Below are 22351 nucleotides of genomic sequence, written 5' to 3' on the forward strand. Positions count from 1 at the left end.
ATATATACAAGACCCATCACTATCTAGTCCCGGTTTGCCTCTCTAGCCTCTTCTCCCTCAATTTTAAATTAAATCGTCACACTAAGCTGTTTCTTGCCTTCCTGTCTATAGATACATTGTTTACTCTTAATCTGAAATGACTTGCTACTCATGCTCTCTGATGAACGTTTTTTTTTTTAACTGAGGTAAACATAAATATAGTTAAAGCCTGTAAAGTGCACTGATTTTATGTACAAGTTCACATTTTACTTATGTGTATACTTGTATGACTACCACCCAAATCATGACTCAGTTCTGGAGTTGTCTCATTATTGAAACTTTCTATAATTTTTATACTCCTTCCTTCGTTACCTTTTTTTTTTTTTTTGAAGATTTTATTTATTTATGAGAAAAACAGAGAAAGAGAGAGAGAGAGGCAGAGATATAGGCAGAGGGAGAAGCAGGTTCTCTGCAAGGAGCCCAGTGTGGGACTCGATCCCGGATTCTAGGATCAGGACCTGAGCTGAAGGCAGATGCTCAACTGCTGAGCCATCCAGGCATCCCCCTTTGTTACCTTTGAATCTTGGTTAGTCTTCTCTTGCTCATAGATACTTTTGTAAAAACTTGTTTACTTGGCTACTTTCTACTAGATGGCGAGTTCCATAAAGGGAGGGTCATCTGTCTTTATATCTCAGTGTCTAGTACATTAACAGGGACATAGTAAACTCACAGGAAGTGTCAGTTGACTTGAATAAATGATCTTTTGCCCCTAGGAATTACTATTTCCTCCTAATGTTTTTAAATTACTGAGTTTGTTTGCATAATTCAGAGTTTTTTTAAAAATATTTTTATTATTATTATTTTTATTTATTTATGATAGGCACACAGTGAGAGAGAGAGGCAGAGACACAGGCAGAGGGAGAAGCAGGCTCCATGCACCGGGAGCCTGACGTGGGATTCGATCCCGGATCTCCAGGATCGCGCCCTGGGCCAAAGGCAGGCGCCAAACCGCTGCGCCACCCAGGGATCCCAATTCAGAGTTTTTTTATTAAAAATATCTCTTACTTAGGGCAGCCCCGGTGGCACAGCGGTTTGGCGCTGCCTGCAGCCCGGGGTGTGATCCTGGAGAACCGGGATCGAGTCCTGCGTCGGGCTCCCTGCATGGAGCCTGCTTCTCCCTCTGCCTGTCTCTGCCTCTCTCTCTCTGTGTCTCTATGAATAAATAAATAAAACTGAAAAAAAAAATCTCTTATTTAGTCTATAAATTATTAGTATTCTTATTTGTTCTCCTAAGGACTTTTATATTGGTTAGATAATATCCCTGATCAGTGATAATTTTTCTCTGATACCATTTTATTTTATTTTTTAATTTTTTTTAAGATTTTATTTATTCATTCATGGGAGACACACACACACACACACACACAGAGAGAGAGAGAGAGAGAGAGAGAGAGAGACAGCAGGGCAGAGACACAGGCAGAGGGAGAAGCAGGCTCCATGCAGGGAGCCTGATGTGGGACTCCATCCCAGGTCTCCAGGATCATACCCCAGGCCGAAGGTGGCTCTAAATCACTGGGCCACTGGGGCTCCCTGTTTTTAATATTTTTAATTAGTTGTGTTGTAACCTTATTTTTAGAAGGTGAGAGTCAGTAGAAGCTTCTGAGACTATCAAGATTCAAAAAAGAAAGTAGAAGGAGATAGAAATGGGATTTGATTAGCTATTTTTGGTTTGAGTATTTTTATTTCAGTTACTCTTCAGAGGTAAGGAATTAATATGTACAAAGATGGACTTTATGTTTGTGTAGTACACTTCATTAAAAATGGGGGTGGAGGCTTTAGAAGAATTGGAAATAGTGGTGCTCCTGTACTATACATAGTATAGTGAGGAAACATGTCATTTCCTATTAGTTAGGAAGAGACCATAGTTTCTACTGAGTAAGCCTTTGGTGAAAGCAGAGTTTTTATTGAGGGATATTATCTAAAATTATATTAAAAACTAAAGGCTTAGATGATGGCTATACTTGGCGGTGAGCATAGCTTAAGGTAAAGACTTGTTGAGTCACCCTGTTGTACACCTGAAACTAAAGTGACATTGTGTGTCAACTATATTTCAATTTTAAAAAAGGCTTAAAAATGTGAATCAGTTAATGTAACCATATATATATTTTTTTAAAGATTTTATTCATTTATTCATGAGAGACACAGAGAGAGTGAGAGAAGCAGAGACATAGGAAGAGGGAGGAGCAGGCTCCATGGAGGGAGCTTGATATAGGACTCGATCCCAGGACTCTGGGATCACACCCTGGGTCAAAGGCAGATGCTCAACCACTAAGCCACCCAAGTGTCCCCATATTTTGTTTATAAATCTGGAGAAGCAATTAGCTTTTGAGAATGAGAGACACACAGAGAAAGGCAGAGATGTAGGCAGAGGGAGAAGTGGAGAAGTAGGCTTCCTCTGGGGAGCCCAATGCAGGACTCGATCCCAGGACCCCAGGATCACACCCTGAGCCAAAGGCAAATGCTCAACTGAGCCACCCAGGTGTCCCTATGTTCCTTCTTATTAAAAAAAAAAAAAAATGTATATATATATATATACACACACACACACATATATATATACACACACACACATATATATATATATGTGTGATAGCACAAGCAGTGGGCAGTGGGAAAGGGAGAGGGAGCCTGATGTAGGGTTTGATCCTAAAACCCTGGGATCATAACTCCAGCTGAAGACAGACCCTTAACTGACTGAGCCACCTGTTGTACCCTTATTGTGGTTCCTTTTTATATTATTGACCTACCCCATTTATTCCTTTTCCTCCTTGTATCTTTTTATGTTTTTATTTTTACTTTTTTCCCCTCCTTGTTTTTTTTTTTTTAAGGTTTTATTTATTTACTCATGAGACACACACACACACACACACACACACACACACAGAGGCAGAGACACAGGCAGAGGAAGAAGCAAGGTCCATGCAGGAAGCCCAACGTGGGACTCGATCCTGGGTCTCCAGGATCACACCCTGGGCCTAAGGCGGCACTAAACCGCTGAGCCACCAGGGCTGCCCCGCTCCTCATATCTTGATGATGTCCTGGTATAGAATGCTTTTCAGTGTTTGAACTGATTGTATAAGATTGATTTCTTTTTTTTTTTCCAGAGAGATTGATTGATTGATTGATTCATTCATTCATTCATGAGAGACAGAGAGAGAGAGAGAGGCAGAGACACAGGCAAAGGGAGAAGCAGGCTCCATGCAGGGAGCCTGATGTGGAACTTGATCCTTGGTCTCCAGGATCAGGCCCTGGGCTGAAGGCATCGCTTAAACCGCTGAGCCCCCCGGGCTGCCCTAAGATTGATTTCTGATAGAAGTGTTGTGCAATTGAGTTTCTCAGGATTCTCGCTACGTGGTGGGAAATTAGGTTCTGTTTAGTATTTCTATTTTTTTATCCTTTTTTTTTTTTTAAGATTTTATTTATTCATAGAGACAGAGAGAGAGAGAGAGAGAGAGAGGGGCAGAGACACAGGAAGAGGGAGAAGCAGGCTCCATGCAGGGAGCCTGATGTGGAACTAGATCCCAGGACTCTAGGATCATGCCCTGAGCCAAAGGCAGATGCTCAACCACTGAGCCACCCAGGCATCCCGTTTAGTATTTCTAGATACAAATGGGGCTGTGGATACTATAAAAAGGATGAGTTGTCCAAGTTTTCCCCTAACAACCCAGCAGTTCTTGACATTTGCCTATTAAAGTATTTTAAGGAGCATACTGCTTTTGTGGGGTTGGAAGGGAAACCTTAGATTGGTTCCCCCCCCCTCCCCCTTTTTTTTTCCCCAAGCATATGTAGAACTCAACTGTTTGGAACATGGCAGTAAGTGTAAAAGGCCCCTGAGTAGCCAAAATATAGTAACAAAACACATTTTCTTTCCAGGAGCTGTTATTCTAAACCTATTTTCTATATTCAATATAATAAGCTTGTTGATCTATTTTCTGAATCCAAAGCAGATTAAAATTCAAGTGGTGGGGATCCCTGGGTGGCGCAGCGGTTTAGCGCCTGCCTTTGGCCCAGGGCGCGATCCTGGGGACCCAGGATCGAGTCCTACGTCGGGCTCCCGGTGCATGGAGCCTGCTTCTCCCTCTGCCTGTGTCTCTGCCTCTCTCTCTCACTGTGTGCCTATCATAAATAAATAAAATAAAAATTAAAAAAAAATTCAAGTGGTAACTTACTACAAAGGAGAAGGCATGAAAACTAGGAAAAGATACAATTCAAAGAAGAGGCCAGGGTCATTTTTAAAAGGAGAAAACTAGGGCAGCCCGAGTAGCTCAGCGGTTTAGTGCTGTCCCCTCTGGCCCAGAGTGTGATCCTGGAGACCCAGAATCGAGTCCCATATTGGGCTCCCTGCAGGGAGCCTGCTTTTCCCTCTGCCTGTGTCTCTGCCTCTCTCTCTCTCTCTGTCTCTCATGAATAAATAAATAAAATCTTAAAAATAAAAGGAGAAAACCGTCCTACATATATTGATAGGCTCCGAAAGAATCGGCATATACTAATTAGGTTTGTGTTCATGATCAAATGATTATGACTGAGTATTCAAGAGAAACATTTGTTTGGTTTAGCATAAAATGGTAAAAGTGCAGTTTAGAGATTTGTATCCCAATTGGTTAAAGTAAAAAAAAGAAAGTTTTGATGTTTCAAGGCTATGTTTACATCTTAGCTATCTAGAACAGCTCCTTCCACAAAAGTTGTAGATCAAGTTTTGTGATTTTATTGACATTGCTATTTTGATGTGTAGATTTGTATTTATTTATTTATTTTCTTAAATAAATTTATTTATTTTCTTTTTTTTTTTAATTTATTTTCTTAAAAGATTTATTTATTTATTCATTCATGAGAGACACAGACTGAGAGAGAGAGAGGCAGAGATATAGGCAGAGGGAGAAGCAGGCTCCTCACAGGGAGCCTGATGTGCGACTCAGTCCCGGATCCCACGATGGTGACCTGAGCCGAAGGCAGGCACCCAACCACTGTGCCACCAGGCGTCCCAATGTGTAGATATTTAGATGTAGAAGGAACTTATACATCTTCTGGATGAATACTGTCTTTTATTGTTTGGAAAACTACGGTCCAGGGAGATTGAGTGACTTATTCAATGCATATAACTATGTTGGCGCTAGGATTCAGGTAATTCCTGTCTTACTCTATAAAATAGAAAACTTTTCTTTGAAATTGTCTAAAGTTACTCTGTCCATTATAGTAGTCACTGAGCACATTTGGTTATTTAAGTTAAAATAAAATGAAAAATTCAGTTCCTCCTTTGTACTGATCACATTTTTTACTTAATAAAAAAATCTTTAAACAAAATAATCTCTACACCCAACGTGGAGCTTGAATTCACAGCCTTGAGATCAAGACTTGTATGTTCTACTGAGCCAGCCAGGCACCCCTGTACTGGTCACATTTTAAGTGCTCAGTAGCCACATGTGGACAGTACAGATACAGAACGTTTCCATTGTTGCAGAAAGTTTTTTTGAACAGTGTCAGTCTAAAATATAACTTACTTTCATAAACCAGATTTAGTTGGGTTCTTAAAGAGGACCTATATACGTTAGGTAGAGGTTGTTAGAACACAGGATAACTATAGTTTTTTTGTTCTTGTTGGAATGAATAACTACCAAACAGTGAAAAATGTGTCATGGCTTTTTATTCTCAAACTGAATATTTGGTTTTTAAGGATGAAGAAGATGATGATGATTACGTTGAAGAAGGGGAAGAAGAGGAAGAAGAGGGTGAGTTACATTATCTGCAGAAAATCCCAACATTAAAGTTACAGCTATTATTCACATACTTTAAAGAATGAGTTTATAGTTCAAATTATTACTGATCTTTGATTTGATTTTGGTAATATAGAGCACTTTGAAGGGTGTAAAACCTTTTTTTTTTTTTTTTTGAGAGAAAGAGCGAGTGCATGAGTGATAATGGGGGTTGGCAGGAGAGAGAGAATCTTAAGCAGGCTCCAGGCTCAGTGTAGAGCCTGATGTGGATCTCAATCTCAAGACCCTGAGATCATGACCTGAGCCGAAATCAAGAGTTGGACACTTAGCCCACTGAGCCACTTAGGCACCCTGAGATGTAAAACCTTTTTTGAAAGAGTAATTTTCTCAAGGCATTTAATAATTTCATTTAAAAAAACCACCCAGCCTATAACATTTCTTTCTTTCTTTTTTTTTTTTTTTTAAGATTTTATTTATTTATTCACGAGAGACAGAGAGAGAAACAGGGAGAGAGGGGCAGAGACACAGGCAGAGGGAAAAGCAGGCTCCATGGAAGGAGCCCAATGCGGAACTTGATCCCAGGTCTCCAGGATCACGCCCTGGGCCGAAGGCAGGCGCTAAACTGCTGAACCACCCAGGGATCCCCCCAACCCTTTTTTTTTTTAAAGATTTTATTAACATTTATTTCTAAAACTGGTATGAACAGAGATAAGAGAGAACCTTGAGCTTAATTTATTATTTTCTTAGGTCTTTCATTTTGAAGAAGGTGAAGCCATATATCTAAGAGAAGAGCTGTTTTATTTCCAGATTACATCCTTTTCAGATTTGCTTTCTAGTACTCATTACCTAGGCCTTCCATAATAAATTTAAAAATTTACTAATGATTCTTTTATTGACAAGCCCCTGGGTTCTTGATCTGTACTTCATGATTTGGCCACAAGGGTGCACAGCAAACTGTCATTGTTTATGGATTTCTAAACCTATTAAGTCTGTTCAGTACACTGAAGTTAAATTCAGAGAGGAAACAATGTATAATTTTTTATGCCAGTAAGTTTTCACTAAGATAGATTCAAAACTTTGTAACTTAGCAGATATTCATTTGGTAAAATTGAGTATTTTACTGTTTTTTTTTTTTTTCACTTTTTTCAGAAGAAGAAGGTCTTCGAGGGGAAAAAAGGAAACGAGATGCTGAAGATGATGGAGATGAAGAAGATGACTAGATCATTCTAAGACCAGATTCCCTAATGTTCCTGGGTGTGCAATAGAGTGATCACATCTTCTTTGTTTCTTCATGTACCATAGCGATCCCTACAGAAGATAACCTGTAACTTTTTATAGGAAAAGTGTGGTTTTACTATTTTTGCCTTATCATTCCAAATAAGATTTACTAGTCTGTTAATGATCATATTGTATGTAGAGAAAAAAATTTTCATTGACCCCATTGTGAAATTCTCTAGCAATTTATTTAGAATCTTCATTTTTCTCATTCAAGCTCACTGTATTAGTTATTTTTAGCCCATAATTAAAAACATGATCACTTTTACACAGGCGTAGTTTGGTGCATTTCATTCATAAGGTTTTAAAGTTATTTATAAGTTAACTGAAATCACAGCCGGCTGGAATATGAAATGAAAATAATCTCTTGACTGATAAGTTGGTTATATTTTTAGAGGTGACCCAGAGATCTCTAGCTTGAAGGCAATGACCTTTTGGGGGAGGGCTAAGGGTATTTGGGTGCTTTTTTGTCACATCAGTAACTTAGAAAGTAGGAAAATAGCAAAGGTTCTATTCAACAATATAGTTCATGGCTTTTGTGGAGGCTTCTGAAACCTTTTAAGCCAGGTGACTAATATTTTATTTTTGAAGGAAAATTGCTTGTACTAAGTTCAGATTCATGCAGCTGAGTCTTCGTTTTTCAAGCTGAAGATCACAAAATATCAACGGTTGTTTATTTTGTTTTCAAGTGCACATTCTTTATTTTCCTCCCAGCTATTCCTTTATGATGACTTCCATTTCTTGTTTCTTGTTTCACCCCCCTCCTTTTTTTTTAAAGATTGTATTTATTTATTCATGACAGACACAGAGAGAGAGAGGCAGAGACACAAGCAGGCTCCATGCAGGGAGCCTGACATGGGACTCGGTCCTGTGTCTCCAGGATCAGGCCCTGGGCTGAAGGCGGCGCTAAATCGCTGGGCCACGGGGGCTGTCTCCCTCCCTCTATCTCAAAAATGTTGGGAAACTTATGGCTACCAAGGAAAAACTTTATTTAGTCTTTTACACTTTAACCACCTTTTCAGACTGTCTCATTTTTAAATAAGCTAAGTGAAAGAAATAGAATATTTTCTGAGATACAAATATTATTAATACAGTATTTGCAATAGATTCTGCTTATTGTAAATCTTTCTTGGTTGAGAAGATGTACAGACTGTATTATTAGGGTAAAGAAGGAAAAGCAGAGGAAGCTTTCAGAGCAGCATTAATGTTCCTCAAAAGTCTGAACAATTGCCTGCCGATAATTAATGAGACATGCAAGTCAAATTTTCAAGTTAGCTTCCCAAATGATTTAGATACCACACTTCAAAAATATTTCTAATTTTTCTGAGTAGAACCTTTAATTATTCTTCCTATAGTTTTAAGGTATTACCAGATATAGCATTTAATTGGAATATACTGGGCAGTTGGAAAAATATTTGAAAGTAAATATTAAAATTAACATTTGTTTCCAAGTGGAAGTCCATTAAAAATAGAAAAATATTTGGGTTGGGTGTGTTTCTTTACATGGCTACTAAATATAATAATATGAGTAGACAAGTATATCTCCCTTTTTTGTTGTGGAGGCTCCATGCTCAAGGCAATTGCTTTTTAATACGTGGCTAAATTGTTTTCCCCTTTGTTTTGAATATCTGTAAGCTTTTCTAAAGTTAGCATCAGCAAATTAATTGAAGTTATACTTCTATACTGGGACACATTTAAATTACTGAGTAAAGAATTTATTTTTCAGTATCAGATGTATGACTTGGGGTTTTAAAGTAAAAATTACAAAGTTATTTGTGAGTAAACTAAAGTTGCACAAGTGACTGAAATAAAACTTGTGGAATAGGTTTAGTGGGGGGATTGAAATCTCCAAAAGGCCAACATTTTACTCCTTTTTTAATAGTTGAAATACCCTGTTTTAGTCCCTAAGAATTATCATTGCATAGTATATGCCAGACTATAAAATACTTATTTTTAAAATGAAATCTATATATTGACTTTCTTATCAATCATCTTATTGTGCAATCAAAATTAGATTTCTTTGATTTGAAAACAACATTTAGAGCCTCCAAATAACTTTTCAAAGACTTATTCAGCTTTGTGGGTGGTATTTTCATGCAAACAAGTAAGGGTGGGTTTTATATTTTGTAGAAGTTTTTGGTCCTATTTTAATGCTCTTTGTATGGCAGTATGTATATAGTGTGTTAAATTCCTCAAAACTCTTCTTTAAAAACTTTGAAGTTAATACTTTTGTGTAACTGTGTTTTGAATAAAGCCATGACAGTGTTTAAAAAAAAAAAAAGCAGCACTCCTGATTATTTTTATTGTTTCTGACTGTTTCAAACCTGTTTTTTTTCTGTGACTGCTGTAATTTAAAGTTTTTGAAATTGAATTGCTTCAAATAAATGGAAGATTTGTTGTTAATTACTAGTTTCAGTGTATGACATTCACTTTTTGAACACCACTACTGGGGACTTTGAGGATCTTTTTAAAAACAGAAACAGCTTGGGAGGTAGGCATTACAATTTAATAGTTTAACTCGTCATCTGCCTTACTAACTTTTGTCCAAGAAGGAGAAAAAATTCTGGATTCCCTTAATTTTCCTTTTGGAGTTGCAAATTGAGCCAGTACTTTTTTTTTTTTTCCTTAAGACTTTATTTATTTATTCATGAGAGACACAGGGGGAGAGGCAAAGACATAGACAGAGGGAGAGGTGGGCTCCCTTTGGGGATCCCGATATGGGACCTGGGTCCTGGGATCATGACCTGAGCCAAAGGCAGATGCTCAACCACTGAGCCACCCAGGTGCCCTGAGCCAGTACTTTTTGTATTTTGAAGTAATAACTGGGCAGCCCTGGTGGCTTAGCGGTTTAGTGCCGCCTTTAGGCCAGGGCGTGATCCTGGAGACTTGGGATCGAGTCCCACGTCAGGTTCCCTGTATGGAGCAGACAACTCTGGAATGTAACTTACAAAGTCAAGGCACAAATACAGTAAGTAATGTTTTTGTGATTGCTTACAGTGTAATATTGAAAAGGCATTAAAAAAAAAGATTTTATTTATTCATGAGAGACAGAATGAGAGAGGCAGAGACATAGGCAGAGGGAGAAGCCGGCTCTTCACAGGAAATCCAATGTGGGAGTGGATACCAGGACCCAGGATCACACCCTGAGCTGAAGGCAGGTTCCCAGCTGCCGAGCCACCCAGGTGTTCCTATATGGCTTTTTTTTTTTTTTTTAGATTTTATTTATTTATTCATGAGAAACAGAGAGAGAGAGAGAGAGGGAGGCTCCATGCAGGGAGCCCAATGTGGGACTCCAGGACCACGCCCTGAGCCAAAGGCAGATGCTCAACCGCTGAGTCACCCAGGGATCCGAAAAGGCATTTTAATTACAGAACTTTGCTCCTTGAGAGATGGAAAATATTGAAGTATATCTCAATTACAGAAATTGTTTATTAAAATTAGTATTTGTGTGTGTGTTTTACATCTTTAAAATTTCAAAACCTTCTTCCTTCCCCTTGGTTAAAGAAAACGATGGAACTACACCAAAAGTCTTTTTGGTGGTGCTAAACAATGAGGCAATTCTATGAGAGATTGTGATTCAAACCACTTCAGTAATGTTTATTCCTTCTGTATTTTATTTTATTTTTTTAAAGATTTTATTTATTTATAGAGACAGAGAGAGAGGCAGAGACACAGGCAGAGGGAGAAGCAGGCCCCATGCAGAGTCCAGGGTCTCCAGGATCACTCCCTGGGCTGCAGGCGGCGCTAAACCGCTGTGCCACTGGGGCTACCCTCCTTCTGTATTTTAAAGAGAGGCTTTGGAACATGTGACATTCTCCCAGTTGCTGAAAATTTCCTCTATGTTCCTAGTACTGGATGCAAAGATTCTGCAGCTGTTTCTTAATAATTGCATTCTACTACTGCATTCCTTTTTCATGTACTAATCAGCCTAAGATTTGAAAACCTGGCTTGGTAATTTGGCCTGAGGCAGCTACTTGTGCTAGTCTGTTGATCAGCCCTAACTTGAAAGAGAATGGGTTATGCCACAAAATGGAAATTACAAAGTGGGTTGATCTCCAGGAGCATCTTTAAAAAGACTTTATATACTGGTAAAATAGTTTTATTTCATACAGCTCTAATCCTTTTTGGGTGGTAAGACTGAAGCAGGGCTACCCCATAATAGCAATTCTGATTAAGCATCAGAAGCAACTACGACTTACTCAAATTTATGAATACAAATAGTCAAATTTTTGCTTCAGGCATCATTTGGACCTGGTTACTTATAAAATGGGCACATCCACATTACTGGTCAGTATTGATATAGGCCATCAAATAGGCACATAGCACTGGTGGAAAAAAAAAACCCATTCCAGCTGTTAAGAAGTAACTGAAACTGGGGTACCTGGATGGCTCAGTAGTTGAGCATCTGCTTTCAGCCCAGATCCTGGGGTCAAGTCCCACATCAGGCTCCCAGTGGGGAGCCTGCTTCTCCCTCTGCCTATGTCTCTGTTTCTTCCCTGTGTGTGTCTCATGAATAAATTTTTAAAAAAATCTTAAAAAAAACTGGGCAGCCCAGGTGGCCCGGCGGTTTGGCGCCTGCCTTCGGCCCAGGGCATGGTCCTGGAGACCCAGGATCGAGTCTGTCAGGCTCTCTGCATGGAGCTTGCTTCTCTCTCTGCCTGTGTTTCTGCCTCTCTCTGTGTGTCTCTCATGAATGAATAAATAAAATCTTTAAGAAAAAAAAATCTTAAAAAAAGAACTGACATTAAACTCTTCCTTATTTTCTGTAATTCTCCTATTAAATATTCAGATGGCACCACCTTGTGGATGAAGGCCACGATCTGTGCCTCCACTTGAGTTGGATAAACTCATTCCACCATCCCAGAATTAGTTCACTGAGGCTACTGGGTTTCTCTACCTGGAGGTATTTTCTTCCAGTCTTCTTCTCTTGGCAAAGTGTGCTCAGGGGAGCTTACTATCACTTCTATGGACAGCTGTGACTGAGGAGGACTGAAGTTGATAGAAGAACCAGTAAGGGTAATGGAAGGAGCTGCAGTTGAAGCAACTATACTTACTTAAAGACCCAGTGACAGCAGCTCCAGGGAAAACTAGCATCTGCAAGGGGAAGCAGCAATTACAATCACTCTGCAACGCCTGCAGAAAAGTCAGTGCAAGTCCAGCACTTTTAACGATCCCTCCCCCACCCCCCATTCCATATGAGAATATTCTGAGTTAAGAAGGAATTCATTTCCACTGTGTGGAGGATTTATTATTTGTAGGAAATGAATGAAATTTTCTGACTTGGATTCCAGGTGAGGGGTCTTACTTTTAGCAAGCTTTCTGTAATAGGTTATATGGAGAGTGGTATCTTGTTTTAAAAAATTGTTTTGACTCAGTTGACATTTGATCCTTTTGCACCGTTCATTCCCCACTGCCAAGGTTCCTGGGCTGTAGATGTAGCAGTCAGCATATGAAGGATTAGAACGGTTCAACTTTGCCTCAATTCATTTTTCTTTTACTCCACTTCCCTCTCACGTCAAGGACTTTAGCCTTAAGAGTGAGTTTCTCCAAGAACTGTTTCCTGTCACACTCCTCTGGGGCTTACCAACCACACCTTATTCCAGCATCACTACTTTAGATTCTTTTTTTTTTTTTTTTAATTTTATTTATTTATTCACAAGAGACCTACAAGCAGGGGAAGAAGCAGGCTCTCTGTGTGGGGCCTGATGCAGGACTGGATCCCAGGGCCCCAGGATCACAACTAGCCAAAGGCAGAGATGCTCAACCACTGAGCCACCCAGGCGTTCCTGAGGGTACATTTTTGAGGGAAGTTATCTATCCTAGTCCTATGGAACAGCTGTCTCTTTAAATTTTTACCTTAATTTCCCCAACCCTCAATTTCTGAGATAGAGATAAACCAGTTTTTCTTTTTTTAGAGTACTATTTTTACCACAAGGCACCCTCCTGGGATTCTGGAGTCTCCAGCAGTAGAAATTGGATTTGTGCGTTTTAGGGAGAGCGCAACAGTCCCTGAAATTAAGGAGCTGATACACTCTAATGACGGAGAAAAAGAAATAAAAAAGCGCCAATCACTCCAGACTGTGCCCCTAATGTGATCTGCGGGACGCAGGACAGAAAGTGCCGCAAAACAAGCTTCTTAGATCCGACAGCGCAACCGGGAAACCGGGAGATTAAAAAGAAGTCAGTCCTCCCTGGTCGAACCGGGGCTACCCAAATTGTTCTGCAAGGGCGCTTTCCGGAACCCCTTGGATTGGGCCAGAAATGCCGCAATCCGGGTCACGTGCCCTCGCCCCGTCCGCCCCTCCCCCCAGACAAGCGAGGGCCCGCGCGCTCCCGCGGCTTTCAGTCAGCGAGCTGCGCACGCGCAGGCTGAGCGGCAACGTCGCGCCCGCAGGTCGGGCGCCAACGGTTGGCGGAAGGGCGGCCCTGCTCTTGCTTACGTTTCCTCCCTCTTCCGCGGTCGGCGTGGCTAACGCGGACGGAACTCGCTGGTCGGGTCCTGGTCCTCAGGACCTTCCTTTTCTTTGTTCTTTTACGCTTTTGCCAAACTTCGCTTAACGGTTTTCAGAGTTTGTTTTCTTCCTAATTTAATTCGAAATTTTGAATTCTTGGTCACACATTCATGAATATCATTCAAGTTAGCAAGTGTAAACGTTGGTGGGTTGTTTAGGTTTTCAAGATTTCTACGGTGGAAGTGCAACTGGAGGACACTTTTTGCTGCTTTTTGTTTGTGTAGGTTCAAGTTTGCGCTCCAGGGGCCTTTGTTCCGTGAGCTTTGCTTCTTGTCTGTAGGAGCTAGCCCACTCTTTTGTGGTTTTCCTATTTTCATTTTCCCAATTGAATGCCAAAATTGCTGGATCTTAGTCTTAATCAGTTTGGTGCCTAAGGACAAATCAGTTCTGGAAAATATTAGAGCAACCATTTACTCGTGAATAAAGCACTGAAAAATAACACTCAGACCACATGGAAAATGATAAAGAGATTTAATATAGGTTGAGGGTTGTTTTTTTGTTGTTTTTTGTTCTTTCTCCTGAAAGGGAAGAGTGGTTCCAGTGGGGAAGTTTTGTAAAGGTCAGCAAGCTTGGGACTTTTTCCAATTCTTTTAGGTTGGGCAACTGAATTGCAGTTTGTTAGAAGTGTCTCAAACTATTGGAGAAAAACTCATTAAATTATACTTTTCATTAAAATTAGTCACATTTCAGAAAATATTTGTGTGTACACAATTTTTATAAAAACATCAAAAGACAGTGGGGCACCTGGATATCTCAGTCTGTAGAGCATGTGACTTTTTTTTTTTTTTTTTTTTACATTTATTTATTTACTCGAGACAGGGGCATAGGCAGAGGGAGAAGCAGGCTCCATGCAGGGAGCCTGATGCAGGACTTGCTCTGATCTGGGGACTACAGGATTATGCCCAGAGCAGGAGGCAGATTCTCAACCACTGAGCCACCCAGGCATCCTGAGCACGTGACTCTTGATTTTGGGATTGTGCATTTGAGCCCCCCATTAGGTGTAGAGATTACTTAAAAATAAGATCTTACCAGAAAATTTAGAGTTGCTAATTCTATAGAAACATAAACCCATCCATTAATTTTTTAAAAATTATTTTAAGTAATCTTTACCCAAGGTGAGACTGGAACTCAAAACCTGAGATCAAGAGTCACATGCTCTAGAAACTGAGCCCCCCCAACACCCATATAAATGTTTACAAATAATCTAGTAAATCTAATGCCAGCAGTTTCTCAAGCTTTTTTAATGGCTTTTATAAAAGTCACAAAATTGGGTTAAATGAAGACCAACTACTTCATTTAAAATAAGAGATAGGCACATACCTGGATTTTAAGAAGTCAGGATTTTCTGTTGGGTACCAGCATTTCTCAGAAAAGGATTTTCCTTCTGATAGGTTAATATTTAGGAGGAAGGTTTTTGACCCCCCCGCCCCCCGCCACCATGTTGAGAGATTGTGTTTTCAGCATTGTTTTGTTGCTGTCATAGTATTCAGAAATAGTTATTAACAGGGAAAGTTGGTAGTGAATTTGTTTTTTTGCAGTTTTCAACTAGAACCTTATGAAACTACTTGCTGAGAAAGCAGTTATTGTTATCTGGTCTCTCTCTCTCTATTTTAAAGATTTATTTATTCATGAGAGAGAGAGAGAGGCAGAGACACAGGCAGAGAGAGAGAAGCAGGCTCCTCGAAGGGAGGCCAAAGCAGGACTCCATCCCCTAACACGGGATCAGGCCTGACCCAAAGGCAGACGCTCAACTGCGGGACACCCAGGTATCCCTTATCTGGTCTATGTTAAGAAGCCAAAGCATCACACATCTCATGATAAGTCTTTCCTTTTTGTTTCATCTATTTTCCCTTCCGCTGCTATTCTGTATCAGCCATGAGGTTGCTGTTGGAATTCAAGGACAAATAAGAGGTCATATAATATAGGCCATTACATAATGATGAAATATCAATTCTGTAGTCTGTCTCTAAGGCTCTGTCCTTAATAATAAAATACACTGTGCTGTGATGGTTGTAAAGCTATCACTCCATGTTAGATATTAATTATTTTTAATTCACATGATTGTGATTTACTTTCAGGTTTTTATGTGTTCAATCTTCAAGAATCATTTACATTTACCTGGTAAAGAAAAAAACCAATGGAGAGGTTATGTTCACAAGCTTTTTAAGATAAGGAGGCCTATAACTATGATCAAAGGCATAAGATGTGGAAGAATGTTTATTTAACAAACTTTTTTTTTAAAGAGATTTTTTTTTTTTTTTAAAGGAAGCTCTATACCCAGCATGGGGCTTGAACACAACCCTGAGATCAAGAGTTGCAGGCTCTACCCACATGAGCCAGCTAGGTGCTCCTAAAAAACCTTTTAATACCTTTGTTTAAGGCACTGAAGTGCTAGGAAAACAAAGATGAATAATACACAATCCTATCCCTTGAAGAATACAGTCTAAACACAAGATTATGAGCCAAGAGAGAAATGTTAGGAGGTAGACAAATAGTGGAGCTAACAGCTTATGCCCAGGAAGCTCAGAGGGTGCCAGAACCTTAATTTGCTCACTTCATTGAGGATCTGATTTTGTCATTGCAAATATGAGGGCTAGACTTGTGCCATGAAAACTCAGAGACTGCTGTCTAAACCTGGTGTCAATTTATTGGTTTTTAGGGAGATTGTACATTTATATTGATTGCAGTATTCTTGTTTAATGTTCTAGATCAGTGTTCATCAATAAAAAGATAATATGGGGATGCCTGGGTGGCTCAGTGGTTGAGCATCTGCCTTCAGCTGAGGGCATGCATGATCCCGGAGTCCCGGGATGGAGTCCTACATTGGGCTCCCTTCATGAAGCCTGCTTCTCCTCCCTCTTCCTATGTCTCTGCCTCTCTCTCTCTGTCTCCCGTGGGGGAAAAAAAAATACTATCCACAAATGTGAGCCACAGAAGTAATTCAAAATTTTCTAGTATCCATATTAGAAAAGTAAAAGGAAACAGGTAACAATAATATATTTAACCCAATATATCCAAAATATTCTAATTTTAACATCTAATTAATATGTAGTTATTGCTGAGACATTTTGCATTCTTTTTTTCATACTATGTCTTTGAGATCTGGGGTGGTTTTTATACTTAAAGCACATCTTAGTTAGGATTAGCCACATTTCAAGTACTCATGTGGCTACGTGGAGTTCTAGAATAACCCCTGATGTGGGACTGGATCTCAGATCCAGGGATCATTCCCTGAGCCCAAGGCAGACACTCAACCACTGAGCCACCCAGTCATCTCACAGAGTAGTTAATTTTTTATTTATATATCTCTTTATCCAAGCAGTACTTACTTTCATGAGGTTAATACTACATCTGGCTAACTTTATCCATGATGTGTTTTTAAAATATAAATATTTTTTTATTATAAATGCATTTTAAGAATGTAAATTACATGGGGTACCTGGGTGGGTCAGCTGATTAAGCATGTGCCCTTGGCTCAGGTCACGATCCCAAAGTCCCATGGGATTGAGCCCCACATCTGGCTGCCTGCTCAGTGCGGAGTCTACTTTTCCCTCTCCCTTTTCCCTCACTGCCCTCATGCTCTCTCTCTCAAATAAATCTTAAAAAAAAAAAAAAAGAAATTAAATTATAATCATATTACTAAAAATTAGAGAAAAGCAAATAAAAACTACCACAACATAATAATTGCTTATTATAGTACATATTTTTATTGAGTTTATAGACTATAAATTAATATTCTGTTTATTTTTCTCAATATAATAATAATACATAAAATATTTCCCCCATATTACTATAATTTCAAATGAAATGGTTTTCAAAACAAATGGAATTTCAAATGAAATAGAATTTTAATCTGTGGATATGGCATACTTTATCCAATATTTTTTATCTATTTGTTTATTTCTCTCTTTCTCTCTCTCTCTCTCTTTTTTTTTTGGTATAGTGAACAGCTTAACACTGTGATTGCATTCCTATATTTTAGGATAGTTCCTTAGAATAAAATCCAAGAAATGGAATTTCTAGATTAAAGGGCATTAATATTGTTATGATTCTTAATTGCCAAATTATTTTCCAGAAGCATTTAATAAGCTATATTGATAATGAGAATAACACTTTTACTTCACTTGTCCTCATAATGGTTATTATCTGTCTTAAAACATTTACTCAATAAGCTTATACATTCACTTATTCATTAAATATTTATTGAGTACTTATTATGCTCCAGGCAATATCCTAAACTCTCATGACACAGTAGTGAATAAAAGACAAAAGTTCCTGTGCTCCTAGATCCTCTTGGATGAAATAATCAACTAAATAAACAAAATATATGTGTTAAGAAATAAAAATAAAGCAGGAAGGAGTGTGTCACTGGGGTGAACATTTTAATTAAAGTGACTAGTAAAGGTCTTACTGAGTAAGTGACAAAATTTTATTTTATTTTATTTTTAGTGACAAAATTTTGAAAATATATTCTAGATTTAAATCACAAGCCTACAGAAAACTTGCAAGTATAGAAGCAAAAAATTTTTTCTGAAAATTTGAGAATTACCCATCTAATGTCCCCCCTCTCCAAATACTTTAGTGTTTTTGCTACAAAGACATTTATCCTGTATACCCAAAATATACACACCAAAATAAGAATAGTTAATACTGAGATATCAATATTCTTATCCTCATAACCCAGATTTTTGCCAATTGTCTCAGCATTACTGTCTCAGCAAAAATCGTAGAAAAAGGACCCAGTTCTGCATCAATTTGTTGGTTTTAGTTACCATATCCCTTTAGTATCCTTCCGGCTGAAACCGTTTCTCAGTGTTTCTTCAACTCTTGTGACCTTGATACCTTTGAAAATTCCTGGCCACTTACTTTGTCGAGTATCCCCTAATTTAAGTCTGTCTGCTGTTTCCTCATGCTTAGACTTAGGGTTATTCATTTTTGGCAGGACTATGACAAAAACAATGCTGTGGTATTTTTTTTAAAAGATTTTATTTATGTATTCATGAGAGACACACAGAGAGAGGCAGAGGCAGAGGCAGAGGGAGAAGCAGGTTTCCTGCAGGGAGCCCGACGTGGGACTCAATCACCCCCTGAGCCAAAGGCAGATGCTCAAGCGCTGAGCCACCTAGGTGCCCCCAAAGCTGTGTTCTTATTGCATCATATCAGGTGGCACATAATTTCTTTTTGTTCCATTAGTCATAATGTTTACTTTGATCACTTGATTTCGATGGTATCTTTATTTATTCTATTTTTTTTAAGTTTTATTTTTTATTTTATTTTATTTTCCTTTTTTTATTTATGATAGTCACAGAGAGAGAGAGAGAGAGAGGCAGAGACACAGGCAGAGGGAGAAACAGGCTCCATGCACCGGGAGCCCGACGTGGGATTCGATCCCGGGTCTCCAGGATCGCGCCCTGGGCCAAAGACAGGCGCCAAACCGCTGCGCCACCCAGGGATCCCTCGATGGTATCTTTAAAGCTTGTCCACTGTAAAGTTCTTTTTCTCTTTGTAATTAAGTGTTTAGTGGGGAGTAGCTCGATCACATTCCTCATCCAACTTTCATTTTGTTTGCTTTTATGTATATGAGCTCATAATTTCCTATTTTAGTGAGTGAGTGTCATTATTCTGGTATTTAAATTGTTCTTATATTTTCCCATTGGAAGCCCTTCAAGCCTAGCTTCCTTGTCCTTTGACATGCCCCCATCATTCTTTGAGCACTTCCCTGTTTTCTGGCATACCAGTATGTTCCAGGCTTATCTTGTGCTTTCCTGGCCCCGTCCTGGAATCAGCCATTTGTTCCAGGAGCCCTTGAGAATGCTATTTTGAAGTCACACTCTAGGTGCTAGGCATGCTCATTACTATTGGGGTTGAATGGAGTTGCCCCTCCCAGACCTCTTAATGGACAGAGAATATATGTGTTTGTGTATATATGTATTTACATATATATGTAACATATATACACACAATATACACAAAATTATGTCTATATATTTATATTGAAAACCATGAATTCACTTGAATTTCAGTGTAACATCTCAGGGTTCATTCTAGTTTTATCCTGTTTCCATCTTTATGTCTCTATAATCTGACAGTGAGAAATTAGCTCCCTTTATCCTCTATTTACTTATTTGATCAAATCCTCTGTATATTATCAGTCTCTTCCTCTGCTGCCACACCTTTCCCTGCCTCACTACCATTCTAACCTCACACAGCATGCCCCCATCTCACTCAGGTCTGACATCCCATGCATGCCAGGCCACCCCTCTGTGAGGGTGTCATCTTATCCTTCTTGGCTCTGACACACCACTATGCACTAGTGTACCTAGTTCTGCCCCATCCTCATGTCTTTAGGACTGAGTTATTTAGAAAGGCAAGGGAAAGGGGGGAGGAAAAGTCAAGGAAAGTTTTTAGTAAATACCCAAAGGAAAAGGAAAGCCAACTGTTTGATACCTTGGTAAGACCATTCATTTGATGATAAGGAATAGCAAGCAAGTGTAAAGGCTGTGTAGTAGAGCATGGCTGGTGTGGTGGAGGGATGTCAAGGCCATATGGCTAGAACAGTGTAAGCAAGAAGGATGGCAATATTAGATATGGTCTTGGAGATAAGGGGTGGAGCAGGATAAGAAGGGGATAGATCGATCATGTAGGGCTTGTAAGGTCTTTGGATTTTACCCTTTATGAGAATAGGCAACATTTGGAGAGCTGAGCAAAAAAGTGACAGCATCTGCCTTACGTTTTAACAGGTTCATTCTGGCTATTCTGAAAACAGAGGAAGAGGGGCAAGGACAGGAGCCAGGACACAAGTTAGGTGGCTATTGCAATAATCCAAGTGAGAGATGATGGTGGCTTGGATCCTGGTGGTCATGGGAGAAGTGAATTGAATTGTGGGTGTATTTTGGAGGTAAAGCTGACAGGAATTTGCTGACTATTGAGATGTGGCATATGAGGGAAAAAGCGTAGTCAGGGTGATACCAAGATTTTTGGCCTGGGCAACCAGAAGAATGGAACTGCCATTATGTGAGAAGGGGAAGGCTATAGGAAGAGCTGGCTTGGGGGAGAGAGGTAGTATCAGTAGTTTACACTGGGTACATTTTCATTAAGTTTGAGTCACTTGTTAAAAATCCAGGTGGAAATGGCAAGTAGGCAGCTGGGTATTCTAGTCTGAGCTGGAAATATAAATTTTGGGACTCATTGATAAATAGATGCTATTTAAAGCCATGTGACTGGGTGAGATCATTAGGGAATGAGTAGAGATAGAAAAAAGAGAAGTCTAAGTACTGGATTCCTGGAGCACTTGAACATACAGAAGTTGAGGAGATGAAGAGCAAAAGAGGCTAAGATGGAGCTGTCAGGAGGAAAAGTAGGTAAAAAAATTACCTCATTATTGCTTTCATTTGCTTTTCTTGATTACTGTTTGCAAGTTCCTTTGTAGATTGTTTATAACCTTACCAAGTGGGCTTTTACTGCTTGATTAAAAAAATCAGTTGTATTAATTTGTTTATGTAATAGGGATTTTAACTCTTTGTCATACTAGATAAAAATATTCTATTCTTCGCCTTTTTATTTTGGTTATATGGATGTTCAAGATATTTATGTAGTAAATGAATTTGTGTTTTTGTGAGTCATTTTATTCTATGAAGCCTAGAAACGTGTCTCATCCTCCAGAGATTTGATGATCATTTAATTCTATTTTACTCTAGCTTTTCATTGTCTTGATTTATTTTTATTGACTTGTGGACCACCTGGAATTAGTTTTTGTGCATAATGTGTGGTCAGAGTTTAAAACCATATTCCCTCAAGCAAGAGGGCTCAGGCAAACACCAGCAGTATTATTTGGTTTAAGCAGGAATTGATAAATAGAAGGGCCAGCAGGATACATGGGGCCAGGAGAGTGGTGTGCTTGCTAAGTGTACCAGACACACTGTGGTCAAACATGGGAGTGACCTTGAGAGTGGAGCTGATTTGGAGTGTCAAATAGCCTTAGCTTGGGTGCCAGCTCAGAAAGCTTCTAGAAATGATAGCTGCCCAGCACTTGGATAGTTTAGGTGAAGGTGAGATCAGGTACCTCCAGATCAGCCAGCATTTTGTCAGGTAACCTTTGGAGAGCCCCCTGGATCATTCTTTGGGCAATTTTGTTGTTTCTCCACACCCCCAGATTGTTAATTATTCCAACACTACTTATTATTGAATAATCTATCTCTTTGCCAGTGATTTGGAAATCTTTTAAAGCATATATTAAATGCTTATATTTTACATATGTCTAATTATTTTAAAATATTAGTATCCTTAACATCAGGATATTAACTTCATTAAGTTAAATTTTAAACATGTATTAATCTAATTTGTAAAACTTGCTATCATTTAATACAGGAATAAGTTAGTGTTAAAAGAAAGCATTATTATATGTATTTACCATTCCTATTTGTGAGATGTCTTAAGTTCTGCCTTTAATATCAGTAGAATTTTCTTTCTAGCTCGAATGTTTCAACAGTAGAGAATTTTCAAATAAAGACAATGCTTAAAATAATGGTTTTCTATTTGATTAAAGCAAAAATTTGCAAGTAGCTTTATTTTCATTTCACTTTTTTTTTTAAGAGTTATTTGACAGAGAGAGCACAAGCAGGGGAAGTAGCAGGCAGAGTGAGAGGGAGAAGCAGGCTCCCCACTGAGCAGGGAGCCTGATGTGGAGCTGTGGGGCTCTATCCCAGGACCCTGAGATCATAACTGTGTTGAAGGCAGACTCCTAACTGACTGAGTCACCCAGGTGCACCTTCATTTCACTTTTGAATACATTTGATTTTTGTTACACTCTTGAAG

General features: G+C 39.1%; 1 protein-coding gene across 4 annotated transcripts in view; it reads left to right on the plus strand.

Moving 5' to 3' along the window:
- ANP32E (acidic nuclear phosphoprotein 32 family member E) overlaps window positions 1–9428 on the plus strand; it is a 44346-nt gene extending 34918 nt beyond the window's left edge. For all 4 annotated transcript variants that reach the window (XM_072766643.1, XM_072766644.1, XM_025982946.2 and 1 more), the window contains exons 6-7: window positions 5711–5765; window positions 6900–9428. In XM_072766643.1, the coding sequence (XP_072622744.1) occupies window positions 5711–5765; window positions 6900–6970 (126 nt within the window). In that variant the 3' untranslated portion in view covers window positions 6971–9428. The remainder of the gene's footprint in view (window positions 1–5710; window positions 5766–6899) is intronic.
- The last annotated feature ends 12923 nt before the right edge of the window (window positions 9429–22351 follow it).

This window comes from Vulpes vulpes, chromosome 8 (assembly GCF_048418805.1).
Source record: "Vulpes vulpes isolate BD-2025 chromosome 8, VulVul3, whole genome shotgun sequence".
Classification (NCBI taxonomy): Eukaryota; Metazoa; Chordata; class Mammalia; order Carnivora; family Canidae; genus Vulpes; species Vulpes vulpes.